The 11,855-nt window shown below is 42.4% G+C and overlaps 4 protein-coding genes across 7 annotated transcripts; 2 read left to right on the top strand and 2 right to left on the bottom strand.

Moving 5' to 3' along the window:
- Positions 1 to 805, top strand: mRpL21 (mitochondrial ribosomal protein L21). Its single transcript, XM_969342.4, has 2 exons — positions 1 to 172; positions 219 to 805. The coding sequence occupies exons 1-2, from the start codon at positions 1 to 3 to the stop codon at positions 641 to 643; spliced, it is 597 nt and encodes a 198-aa protein (XP_974435.1). The 3' UTR covers positions 644 to 805.
- Positions 636 to 6,408, bottom strand: Btk (Bruton tyrosine kinase). Of its 3 annotated transcripts, XM_008193465.3 has the most exons (12): positions 6,232 to 6,408; positions 4,959 to 5,163; positions 4,718 to 4,873; positions 2,934 to 3,147; positions 2,817 to 2,882; positions 2,636 to 2,764; positions 2,385 to 2,578; positions 2,164 to 2,335; positions 1,938 to 2,106; positions 1,651 to 1,888; positions 1,470 to 1,603; positions 636 to 1,392 (listed from the first exon to the last, which is right to left on the bottom strand). In XM_008193465.3, exons 1-12 carry the CDS (start codon positions 6,406 to 6,408, stop codon positions 1,291 to 1,293), a joined length of 1,956 nt encoding a protein of 651 aa, XP_008191687.1. In that variant the 3' UTR covers positions 636 to 1,290. The 3 variants fall into 3 exon arrangements, with proteins under 3 accessions (XP_008191687.1, XP_008191689.1, XP_008191690.1); XM_008193467.3 differs by lacking the exons at positions 4,718 to 4,873; positions 4,959 to 5,163; positions 6,232 to 6,408 and adding an exon at positions 3,989 to 4,127; XM_008193468.3 differs by lacking the exons at positions 4,718 to 4,873; positions 4,959 to 5,163; positions 6,232 to 6,408 and adding an exon at positions 3,283 to 3,959.
- A 418-nt stretch (positions 6,409 to 6,826) lies between these two features.
- Positions 6,827 to 10,137, top strand: IntS6 (Integrator 6). The gene is made up of 7 exons (XM_969303.4): positions 6,827 to 6,967; positions 7,022 to 7,170; positions 7,258 to 7,552; positions 7,607 to 8,651; positions 8,727 to 9,307; positions 9,356 to 9,689; positions 9,742 to 10,137. Exons 1-7 carry the CDS (start codon positions 6,918 to 6,920, stop codon positions 9,994 to 9,996), a joined length of 2,709 nt encoding a protein of 902 aa, XP_974396.1. The 5' UTR covers positions 6,827 to 6,917; the 3' UTR covers positions 9,997 to 10,137.
- M6 lies at positions 10,126 to 11,844 on the bottom strand. Of its 2 annotated transcripts, XM_015978910.2 has the most exons (7): positions 11,698 to 11,833; positions 11,467 to 11,639; positions 11,267 to 11,423; positions 11,061 to 11,220; positions 10,862 to 11,012; positions 10,669 to 10,817; positions 10,126 to 10,597 (listed from the first exon to the last, which is right to left on the bottom strand). In XM_015978910.2, exons 2-7 carry the CDS (start codon positions 11,570 to 11,572, stop codon positions 10,472 to 10,474), a joined length of 849 nt encoding a protein of 282 aa, XP_015834396.1. In that variant the 5' UTR covers positions 11,573 to 11,639; positions 11,698 to 11,833; the 3' UTR covers positions 10,126 to 10,471. The 2 variants fall into 2 exon arrangements, with proteins under 2 accessions (XP_015834396.1, XP_008191691.1); XM_008193469.3 differs by lacking the exon at positions 11,467 to 11,639 and having other exon boundaries at positions 11,698 to 11,844.
- Positions 11,845 to 11,855: the final 11 nt, after the last annotated feature.

Here is an 11,855-nt window from a genome sequence, read left to right as displayed (position 1 = left end):
ATGGCGGGGGTAGTGCGTCGAATTTTTGCAAATCTCCCCCGAATTAACACGTGTAACTACGTAAAAACCCCCCTTTTGTCTATTCTACCAAGCGTTACTTCGAAATTTTACTCAAACGTGCCCACGCCGTATGAAATAGTGGACGCACAAGAAGACCGCAAAACCTACCAAGGTAAAGTCCCTGACCGCACTTTGCCCCCAATAACACCACATTTCAGGCGTTATTGATAATGTTAACCGACAAGTGGCGGAAAAAAAACAGGGGCGCCTGTTTGCGGTGGTCCACGTGGCCGGGAAACAAGTCAAAATAACAGAAGGGGATGTCTTCATAGTGGAGGGTTATTGGCCCCCAGATGCTGGCGATAAAATTAGCCTTGACAAGGTTTTACTAGTTGGGGCTAGTGATTTTACGCTGATTGGGCGCCCTCTTGTCCAGAGGGGCCTTGTGAGGGTGGAGGCTACTGTCATTGAGAAGAATGTCTCGCACACCAAAACTCACTTCAGGAAGAAGAGGAGGAAACAGTACATGAGGATTAATTTTTATAGGACGCCTAGGACCATGGTTAGAGTCAATAGGATTGAAATAGTGGGTGAGGTGAATCACCCGCCTGCTGTGACGGGCTTAGAGACGCGCATTTTTTAAATTAATATGATTTATTTACTAAAATACACAGCATTACAAACTGAACACAGTTATATCATGGATATAGTCGGTAGTAGGTAAAAAATTGTATAAAAAAATTGATACAAATCCTAGTCGTACAGGCGTTTCGTGTTTTTCTTTTGGAATAAAAAGTAACGGAAATGATTGTTTAATTGTCTAGCCCAATCTATCACAATTACCATAGATTTCTTTAAGTAACTAACAGTCAAATGCCAATTCATTGTGCGTCGAGTAACGCGTTTTACACAATAAAGTCTTATAATAAATGCAACAATACTTTGATTAAATACATAAACTTGGTATTCCTACAGATCACAAACGACTGGCTTATCAAGGTTATATACGCTCTCTATCGTCACTAAACTAAAACGAATATCACAAAACCTAACATAATCCCGCCGACTCTTTAAAGCACGATTAAAAGGACTAAATAAATAACCAGCTTTTCGTCTCAATTTTTTTTTCGATATAAAAAGCTAAGAGAGTCTTTATTGTTTGGCTTTGCGCGCCTCTCGTCTGAGAGTCTCGCAGATTCCGATCCAGGTTTGTTCGTAATTGCAACAAAGATCACATGAAGACGTCGAAGTTGAGCTCTTTGACACCGACTCGCAAACCAATTGCGCCAGTCAATCGACCAGAATACCTTGCGATGCGCTGACCAATTGCTCCTTTAAAACGCGGAAAGACGGCCGGTTTTCCGGTAAATGACTCCAACATTTCCTCATTATCTGCAAATTAGCGCAAAATATTTCATGCAAAACATTATAGAAACAGTGCTAGAAATAATAAAAAAATCAATACTCACATCGTAGACCTCCTTGTAGCACGCTTTCGGCTTTTCCAAAATTAGGCCTTTCTGGACACGCTCCACAACTTCGGAATTTTTTAATCTACCGTAGGGCATTTTCCCGCACGTGAACACCTCCCACATTAACACACCTACAATCCTGTCCTTGATTTTGATTCGTTTAAAATGGGGGATTTACCGTAAGCCCAAACGTCCGATTTGGAGGAAAACCTCGTATAATTTAATACTTCAGGCGGTGCCCACTTGATCGGGAATTTCGACCCTCCTGATGATGTATATTGATCGTCCAAAACGTACCTAGCCAGCCCAAAATCGGCCACTTTTACGATATTTTCAGTACCTACTAGACAATTACGAGCGGCCAAGTCACGATGTATGTAATTGTGTCGCTCCAAGTAGGCCATTCCTTTACAAATCTAAAATTGGACCAATCAGAGGGGCCCTAACATTGTCATAACAACATACTTGAATACACATATCAAGTAACAAGCCTTGATTAATCGATAATGATTGCTCGTGTCGTCGTAAATGATTCAACAATGAACCATACCTCATGTATTCAGTCACGATGAAAATGGGCCGATTCTTGCTACACACCCCGTACAACTGCACCAAATTCGTATGTTGCAGTTTCCTGTAATACCGATATTTGTCAGACACACAGGGGGGAAACCCCGCGAAAATCACTTACGTCATGACTTTTGCTTCCTCAATGAAATCATCCTCAGACATCGTCCCCTCTTTCATCATTTTCACAGCGACATCGATCGAACCCCTCCATTTACCCCTTCTGACTACTCCAAACTGTCCGCTACCCAATTCCTCCAATAGCATCAATTCGTTATGATCAATTTCCCACTTGTCTATAATTTTGCGATTAAAAAATGATAATCTGAGTGTTTTTCAACGAACCGTGGCTAAGTCCAGCCGTTGCGGGCGCTGGCCTATCACAAGGACTAGTTTTTAATCGTGAAGCCAAACCACCACTGTTATGTTTGTGGTAGTTGATAAGGTCAGGGATTGAATTACAACAGTGCTTTTCCGATAAGTAGAATTCGCCACGAGAGTTCTGCTTGATGTGGTAGTGTTTAACATGGGGGTGAGGTCTAAAATTATTGGAAAAATAATTAATCTCAATTCATCTAAAGACTGTTAATACTCACATTTTGGTGTATAGAGACAAAGTGTAGAGACCTTTCGTTGAGGAGTTTCTCACAACAAAACAACCTTCCTTATCTTCTTGTTTCAGCAGAGATTCGGATCTTTGTCGTGACATATCATTAACATACCATCTTAAAACACAAAATTAGTAACATACAAATTACGACAATTACAATAAATTACTCGTATTGTTGTAATCCTAGTAATTCTTTCTCTTTGACGTAATTACTCGGAATGAATCCGATATTTCTGCAAAAAAATAATCACATAAACTGGAGGATGTTGGTAACTAAACTGTACCCTTTCGAATCTTTAACTTTCCACCAATGCTCTTGCGAATCATCGATAACTTCGTATTCCTGATTTTTCTCCAAGGAGAGATCCCCACTTTCGATCGCTTTGTAATTATAAAGTGCCACAACGACTTTAGTCCGTCCCATTGCCTTTTCCTTTTGCTTGGTTGAAGGGGTGCCTGGAGTAGCACCACCTGGCATTATCGGACTGGACTGTGCACCTTGAAAAAAAACCGAAAAAGTCAAAATCGTGACCCGAAGATGCGCAGCAACAAATGGCAAGGATACTCCCGTTCACTTTGCCATATTTACGAAAATTGCCAATTTCCAATCACTCGAAAAACTGGCCAACATACCAGTGGCACTCCGGAACACGTTGACCAACATATCAAACTGCATTTTAACCCCTGGTAACAGGTGGTTGCACCTCACAAAACTCTCTTCAAATAAACATGGCGGAGATAGAAAGAAGACTGCTTTGTGCCAAGGTAACTTGCCTCACCGTTAGATCGTCAGGTTTTCGAATGCGTTCATCGGATGTCGATTGAAATGGATTAATTTAAGCGACAGGAAGGTTTTTTCGTGACGTTATGTACACCAAATGCGACACACATGGTGTGTGTTGCTGACACGTCGTTAAAACTATGACGGGTTGTTTGAAATGTGGGTTAATGACTTTGGCCGATCAAGGGATAGCATTCAATGAACGGACTGCTTCAGCAGCAACAAAATGAAAGTTTGTTAACAAGTAGGAGAAATATGGCGATGGACAGGAATTATGTCACTGAATGCATTCGACAATGGGCGAAAAATCAAAGGCCGATCAAAACTACAAGGAGGAATGTCTTGTGCATTTTTTCAAGGTCGCACCTAATCACAGTTAATTATTGATTAACATCGATGAGGCGGACCGCAGACTAAACCCTTTGTGTCAATTAAAAACGCCGATTTTTTTAATCATCTCGGATAAAAACCATTACGCCATAATTTGAATAAAAATCAATTGAACCAATCATCCGTCCTAGAAATTGCATCTCTTTGTGTGAAGAAAAAAGCATTAACCTGCGGTCGCATTCCAGAAACCCCACCGGCAACCGCCGAAAACTCTCATAGACGTGCCGTTCAGTAGATTCATTGTGACACCACCACCACCAAGTGCAAGAACCCCACACACAGCACTCTAAAACAAAACGATTGCGCCACACACCGGTCAAGCATGACTTGTTGTTGTTGATGATGAGATGGACTCTACTCCTCCTCCTCTTCGACGCATGTGCGACTGTTATGTGGGAGGAAGAACGAACGCACCTGAACGACGAAAAAACGTAAAAATCCTGAAGGATAGGGCGAATAAAAGACGATCGATGCACATTTCTGCCACGAAGCTAAAACTGATTAGGTGTTTTTTTTTGGGGGGCGGTGTGGGAGACAACAAGGTCGACAACCTTTTAATTGAAAATTTGGCACGATTCAATGATTCTAAATAGGGTTTTTTGCTATCGGAATTGTTTCCACACGCCGGTTGGATGCACACATGTGAAAAATTTCGCGTAATACAACCGATTTGCGAAATTACGCCGACCGCAACCTAAACACTTAATTAAGCATGACTCCAGTGGCGGCTCGTGGGCTCTTAACCAGCTGATAAAATATGTTAACTTAATGAGTCGCCATTGCGTGATTTATCGCAAAACCGTTCAAAACTTCCTTTCCCGATGTGAAAAATTCAGGCCGCAAAATATTCATTCCATTGTGTGATATGATAACGCTCCCGTTATAATTATAACTCACTCGAGTTGTCCTCGTCTTTGATTTCGTCCTGTAGCCAACTAGTGCAAGTCTTGCAGCCTTCGTTCCCTTTGAAATTCTTCTGGCAACAGGTCCACTTCTTACCGTTCCAGAATCCGGAATGATGGAAATTTCGAACGTAGAAATTATTCGCACAGGCTGGAAGAAATTAAACCATTTCTTTCCGACAACAACCAACAAATCTATAACGCTCTGTTTAACCGGCGATGAAATTTGTATTTACCTTTTCTTAATGCTTGGATCCAGTCGGAGCGTTCGCAGTCTTTCACAGCAACGAGATAGAGGATGTAGTGGTCATCGGAGACATAGCCAATTTGAAAGGGGTAGAAGTCACCCTGGATGCCCGTCTCTTCAGGGGTTGCTGAAAGCACGGCCGGCTCGATGCAGTAGACCGAGTTCAAATCAATTCGGCCCTTTTCTTTACGTTTCTGGAAAAACAATTATTAATAGGAGAAAAAAATCCTTACTTTACTTCTTAATTGAGAGAGAATTGAAAAAATCCCCGAAAGAAAAATGATATGAAGTCACGCCAGACTCTTGTATTTACGTAATAAATTATGAAACAAAATATGGATTATGCAAATTAAGTGGCAAAAATCCATTAAACAAATTGTTTTGGTTAAAAATTCCGGAAGCGACAAGATATTTTTATCAAACGCGATTTTCCCAAGCAATCTGGTAATAGTTGAGCGGATGTGGAGGGAATCTCCACGGGCCGTTGAATCAGCAACAATGATTTAAATCTTTATAAAAAAACGGCAAAGGAAGAAAGTAAATTAACCGCTCTAACAAAACGCTGCAATGACTAACATTAATTTAGCCAAACAGTATAATTCAATCATGCTCTGTTAAAAGTCGAGAAATATCAATTGCGAATTCCTGTTTTAAAAGGGATAACTAACTAAGAGACCTCGAAATAAAACACAGGTCAACATCTGTGCCAGTCTTTTAATAGAACCGACTTCTAAATAAACAAAGAGGGTGTAAAATTGCGACCCGAATCGATTATCGTACTTTATCATCATCCAGCCTCCGTTATCTCATAAAATCGCCCAAAAAAAAAACGGTTTATTATACTCATGCAAAAATAAAGACGAGTTATTTCAAGCACGCACATAATTAACGGTTACATACCAGTTGTAAAACCCCCAAAATCGCGATTTTAACGCACGAAAAGCAATGGACTCGCGATCTGCTGTCCCACCCTGTGGCGTGCGCAACCTGGGGGTGGGAACCACCCCTATTTAGGGGTGATCATAGAATTGGATTACTGTGCAAAAACTGCCATCCTATTGAGACGAACACTTTATTTTCCAAATGTTAAACGACCTATTAGAGTTTGATACTTTTCTTCGTAAGTACTAACAAGTAGCTTTTGTAATTAAATGAATAAAATAGGATTTACTTTGTGATAACAACTTTTCTGCAAATTACTAAGTGAATTTGTCGGTACACCAGCTTACAATTGGGGGCCAAAAGGGGCCTCTTATACTCACACTCTCATTCTGCATGTCGTAGTAGATGAGACTCCTCCTGGTGAGGACGAACCAGCGCTTCTTGTAGTTGACCAGCGTGTAGACCTTCTTGTTTTGCGAGCGCTTGACCATGTAGCCCTCCTTGAGGAGCTTGTCGGTGAGGAAGGCCATTTCGTTGGCATTTTCCTGGCCGAACATCGACACTTAGGTTAAGTCGAGGCATTCAAACCATTTCCCGGCCACCACTGGGTATTTGAAGGTCGACACTGTTTGATAACAAACCGACTCGACTCGTTCACGAATTTAGAACGCGAGCTACGTGTGGGGCGGACACGTGTCCGGAATAATTCCAGGAAGGGGTGCGCGTTATTAGGGGGCCCCAAATAACAAATTGTCAAAAATGACAACACTAGTTAACCTACTAGTCACTACCCGAGTTGGGGCTCACGTGGGGTTGGTTTTACGACCAGAACGTGAAATAAATCGGGCGCGAGTTAGACACAGTCAAATTTTGCGCAATTTTTTGGAAAAAACGGGTAGTTCAAGTGAGTGGTAGTGCAAACGCGCCAAAGTCGGCCTACTGCGTGATCGCCAAGATGTCCGTTTGTCAAATCAAATCGCACTCGAGAGGAGTGTGCGTCGGTTTTCGAAGAATGCCTCAGCCGATGTAATTTTTCCGGGAGATTTTAACTCGTCGCATTGTTAAAATGACCATAATCGTGTTCCTGATCGACACTTCGGCGTCAATGTTGCAAAGGTAAAGCCAAAAGTTTCGATTAAAAAAAAGGTTAACTGGTTGCCTGCCTTTCAGGACGTACATAGGTGGCCGTACTACACTTCTCGACGTCGCGAAATCGGCCGTCGAAACTTTTGTTAAAATAAGACAGCGGAGTATGGACAGTAGAATTGACCGCTACATGCTGCTAACTTTCGAGGAAACCCCTAACAATATTAAAGCTGGTAATTAATTTTTTTACAACGATCACTTTGATCTACTGTCAAAAGCCGCAAGTGTGGTACGTACTGACACGGCGCCAAATTTAACAGGTTGGAAGGAAAATCTCGCCACTTTTATGAACGAGTTGAAAAACTTGCAATGCTATTCGATGACCACGATGGGAGTCGCAGTCAAACAAGCCTTTGATATTCTTAATATCAACAGGATGACATCCGGGATTGACACTTACGGTCAAGGCCGGTGCCCCTTTTTTCTTGAAACCTCGGTCATAGTCCTCATAACGGACGGAGGCAAGCTCACGACCATCAATGGGGTCCATGAGGAGTTCAACTTGCCCATGCACTCGCCCGTCCCTGGCTCCGAGTTGACCAGGGAACCATTCAGGTAATGCAATCGTAGATAAAGTAGAGTATTCAATTCGTGTATAATTATTTTTAGGTGGGACCAACGCCTGTTTGCGCTGGTTTTGCGCCTTACGGGGACTCCGGCCATCGAACGCGACACTGGCCTTGTCCCCAGTGACTCCAGCCCCATCGATGCCATGTGTGAAGTGACCGGTGGGCGTTCCTACTGTATCACTTCCCACCGAATGCTCAACCAATGCATCGATAGTTTGGTCCAGAAAGTCCAAAACGGTGTTGTAATAAATTTCGAGAAAATAGGACCCGATCCACCGCCCCCTGTCATGGAGAAGGGCGAGGACGGGAAAGAGGAGTCGAAAGATGACGAGTTTGATCGAATGAATCCCCCGATTCTATCAACGAATTGGCACAACTGTCGCAAAATGATTTATGTGCCAAAATCGAGTAAATCGTACTGTGTTGGTTTCTGGCCGATTCCTGAGTCCTTCTGGCCTGAAGTGACCGCCTCAGTGTTACCCGCACGTTCAGCTCACCCTAACATCAAATTCACTTGCACAAATTCCGAACCTTTAGTAATCGAAAATCTTCCGTTTGATAAATACGAACTTGAGCCTTCGCCCCTGACTCAGTACGTCCTATCACGGAAACAACCCAAGACTTGTTGGCAAGTTTTCGTGGCCAATAGTTACAAAAACTCAGAGGTTGGCCACCCTTTCGGGTATCTGAAGGCCAGTACAAATCTCAGTTGTGTTAATCTCTTTGTTATGCCGTATAATTATCCCGTACTGTTGCCACTTTTGGACGAATTGGCGAAAATACATCGGTGGAAACCGACGAATGAATGGAGGACTCAGTTTCAGAATTATTTAAGGACGTTACCGGCGTACTATGCGGGCCCTCTGAGACGTGCTTTAACACGAATGGGGACGCCGCTAGCTTTGGCACAAACTTTAATACCGGAAAATTCCGAAAATTTGAGTTATTCCGTCTCGAATTATCTCAAAAGGCTTAAAAATCAAGCGAAAGTTGAGTACGATAAGCTTTGCAGCGAAATCACGTTGAGACAAAATGCCCAATTAAATATGAAGCAAAACTCGGAGCAGATTAGAGTTATGCCCAAAGTGAGTTATTTCTTTTTTCTATCCAAAAATTTGTTTTCCTCGTCGGAGGCTTATCAAAAAAAAAAAAAATTCCAGGTTACCCTGAAGAAGGAGCTGATCAGTCACCCCCTCCTCATGGACAAGTTCAACGCCCACCGCGACCAGCTCCTCGACCAATCCAATCCCTTCCACGTGACGCTCGATAAAGAGCGTCAGAATGTCAGTTTCAAAAATCCCTTTGATATACCTCGTAACCGTCTCGTTCAACAAGTCGTCCGTATGCGTAACAATTTCCTACAACCTGATTGGATCTCCCTAGACCAAGATAGTGCCCATTCGTTGCCCATCTCCCAGATGGGCAACTACCAGGAATACCTCAAACGTCAAACACCTCAATTGCGTGAAATCGAGTCGGCCCCAGTCCGACAACACATGTTCGGAAATCCGTTTAAAATCGACAAGAGAATGATGGTCGATGAGGCCGATATTGACTTAGTGGCGTCACCTGGTGCCAACAGAAACAACAAAAGGCCGATACCTAATGCCGATATGGGGGGCCGCTTGCCCCTCAAACGCAAACCAGGGCCTTTACCTAAGAATTTCTCGATTCGGAGACCGAGTGGCGGGGCGACGCCCCCCCTGAGCCCCATTCCCATGGCCCCCTCCCCAGTGCCATGGTATGCGGTTTATAAAGTAAAGTAATTTTTTTGCAATGCGAATTTTAGGACGAGCGTGATCGAGAAGGAGTTGCCGTCCTTTGACGAGCGCCCGACCTTGGTCACCGTCAACGGCCTTGACAGCCCCTCTTCCAGCGAAAGGTCGCGTTCGCCGTCCCCCACTATGGACATGCCGTCCTATAGCGTGAACGAAGTGAATTATGCGCGAAATTCGAACCCTTACAGTTACACGAATTCAGGTGCCTTAGATACGGTCACTACGAACTCGTTGAACGATTTTTATCCCAGTATTTGTGACGATAAGCAGAGTATTTCGCAGATTTTGAAAGAGGCGAATAGTGTGAGTGTCGTTGCGAATAGTCAGCCAGAAGTCAAACCCAAAGTACGTATTTTCATTTAATTTGTTTCAAAGTTTTGCAGACTTTGCGTTTTAGATTACGGCCGAAGATCTCCAAGAAATCGAAAATCAGAATAACGAAATACGCAAACACTTGCATAAGTTAGTGCGAAGGCCTGGTAAAAATTTCACGGAACTTTTCGATAACATAAAAACGTTGAAAGGCAATATTGAGATACAAGTGAAAATGGTGGAATTGATTATTAAAGAATCGCTAAGGTTCAAGAGACAGCATTTGGCGCATTTGTTAGAAGAGTACATCCAGAATTTGTTAAGTTGTGAGAATAAGTAAGTTGTTATGTACATATTTCTATTTGAATTGATTGATGTTGAATTATTTATTGAAACGATTCCTTTAGTTCTTAGGGAACGAAAATCCTATTTTCTTGTAAAGTTACGAGATTTTTATAAGAATTAAATGTAATTTTTTATACTGCTTTATTCAGTGCGCCTTAGAAAAAACTACGACATTAAATAACATAAAAATACAATACAAAATTATAACTAACTCAGAATCTTACCCTATTTACAATGATTGGAAGATTTCTTATCAAAATACACCGTTTTGTTTGCTCGAGAAGGCCACAAATCAGCCTTTAATACACATTTGATATGCTACCATGGAATGCCTTAACCTAAATGAACCTTGGACGGTCTTTATAGTACGTAAATACTGACAGTACCCAGGAAATACACCCTTTTTACAAACCCTCACTCAACATATTCCCCCATCTTATCTCCGGCAGATGTATTTCCTGGGCCGTATCCTAGAACCTATCTTTCCCAGCTAGAACATCGTTGTCGCTCAACATCTGCAAGTCTTGTAATTCCTGGAACTTTTCATGGTCCCGAATGTGGGCGTAATTTGCCGCCAGACACATCAAATAATGCACCTACAAGTCAACCTCTTAGAACTAACCTTAGCGCAATAATTTTCGTGAATGGTTAAAAAAAAGAAGCTTACCAAACTCAATATTACTAAAACTGACGCAACCGTTGCTAGAATAACCATGATTTCGATTTTTTCCGTATAATCCTTGCAAAACACTTTCACATTGTGTTCGCCACACACTTTCATGTGTTCTTGCTTCGTCCCTTGTGGAAACATGAAATCTGACCGAATTTTATTACAATTCTCGCCCCAAAAACCAACTTACAAAATTGAGTAAAATCGATGCAATCCTGGAACGTCGCGACTCGTTCATTTGTGCACATTTTCCAAAAAATCGTAAATAGAAACGTTGCAATCACCAGAAAGCAAAAAATGACAATCCACAACAATTGTAAGATGTACGTGATCGCCATAAACTAAAAACACCCACATAACACAAGCCAATTAAAAAAGTTAAGAATTACAATCGCACAGCTGACTCTGCCACCTACTCGTGACCGCCAAGCCCGGTAAACCTTATGTCGGGTGGCCCCCGTCGCGAGACACCCCACCGTAAGGATCATTAACCCCAGGGCCCCCATACACGCCCCTATTATCACAAATGTCATTTTAACAGCATCGACCCTAAAACCCCCAATCAAACAAACGATTCGCTCTATTCGTAACGTACCAGAATAATTGCATCTTGAAAACATCGCTGAACATTAGAACGGCAAGGGTCGCCCCTCGGTACATGGTACCGCAGAAAATAACAACCCCTAAGGCACATTGTATCGTTGCAATGAGTGTAGCGTACGGGATACGAGTCAAGCATGAATCACAGAATCCTACGAGAGAATTAGATCAAGTGGAGGTGTAGGACGGACGCACCTTTGTCAGGATTTGTGACGATGGTGTTGAGACTTAGGCGGGACCGAATCAGGGCATCTTGCTGTTCTAGATCAAAATTGGTCTCTTGAGGCGGAGGCCGAGCCATTTTTGCGCGAATGAAACAATTTAAATGACTAAGACTGATAATGATCGTAGAACAGCAGGTGCCACGCCTTCAGATAAGATAAGGATAATTTACGATTGGCGAGGATAAAAGTGGTAAACACTCACCCATTTTGGCAGTTGTTTGAGCTAAACGTTCGTTTCACCTAATTAAACTTAAATTAAACGGGGCATTCTTGGGGTTAATGACTTTTTCGTTACACAACTGTCTTCTGTCAAATTATTCTAGGGATTTTTTCTTCCCTTTATCATTTCACCGGCGTTTT

Source organism: Tribolium castaneum, chromosome 9, assembly GCF_031307605.1.
Source record: "Tribolium castaneum strain GA2 chromosome 9, icTriCast1.1, whole genome shotgun sequence".
In the NCBI taxonomy this organism is placed as follows: Eukaryota; Metazoa; Arthropoda; class Insecta; order Coleoptera; family Tenebrionidae; genus Tribolium; species Tribolium castaneum.
The sequence above is the reverse complement of the archived record's forward strand: the minus strand, read 5'-3'. Positions and strand labels throughout refer to the sequence as shown.

What these genes read in the sequence shown, in the direction of transcription:
- mRpL21 (XM_969342.4), top strand. Translation starts at nt 1, where the DNA reads ATGGCGGGGGTAGTGCGTCGAATTTTTGCAAATCTCCCCCGAATTAAC. An exon ending in AGACCGCAAAACCTACCAAG is followed by an intron (nt 173 to 218) that starts GTAAAGTCCCTG and finishes ACCACATTTCAG; the next exon opens with GCGTTATTGATAATGTTAAC.
- Btk (XM_008193465.3), bottom strand. Translation starts at nt 6,408, where the DNA reads ATGTTCGGCCAGGAAAATGCCAACGAAATGGCCTTCCTCACCGACAAG. An exon ending in CTAGGATTACAACAATACGA is followed by an intron (nt 2,765 to 2,816) that starts GTAATTTATTGT and finishes TTGTGTTTTAAG; the next exon opens with ATGGTATGTTAATGATATGT. An exon ending in GCTACAAGGAGGTCTACGAT is followed by an intron (nt 1,393 to 1,469) that starts GTGAGTATTGAT and finishes GCTAATTTGCAG; the next exon opens with ATAATGAGGAAATGTTGGAG.
- IntS6 (XM_969303.4), top strand. Translation starts at nt 6,918, where the DNA reads ATGACCATAATCGTGTTCCTGATCGACACTTCGGCGTCAATGTTGCAA. An exon ending in AGATTAGAGTTATGCCCAAA is followed by an intron (nt 8,652 to 8,726) that starts GTGAGTTATTTC and finishes AAAAAATTCCAG; the next exon opens with GTTACCCTGAAGAAGGAGCT. An exon ending in AGCCAGAAGTCAAACCCAAA is followed by an intron (nt 9,690 to 9,741) that starts GTACGTATTTTC and finishes TTTGCGTTTTAG; the next exon opens with ATTACGGCCGAAGATCTCCA.
- M6 (XM_015978910.2), bottom strand. Translation starts at nt 11,572, where the DNA reads ATGGCTCGGCCTCCGCCTCAAGAGACCAATTTTGATCTAGAACAGCAA. An exon ending in GCAGAGTCAGCTGTGCGATT is followed by an intron (nt 11,013 to 11,060) that starts GTAATTCTTAAC and finishes GGGTGTTTTTAG; the next exon opens with TTTATGGCGATCACGTACAT. An exon ending in CATCGATTTTACTCAATTTT is followed by an intron (nt 10,818 to 10,861) that starts GTAAGTTGGTTT and finishes AAATTCGGTCAG; the next exon opens with ATTTCATGTTTCCACAAGGG.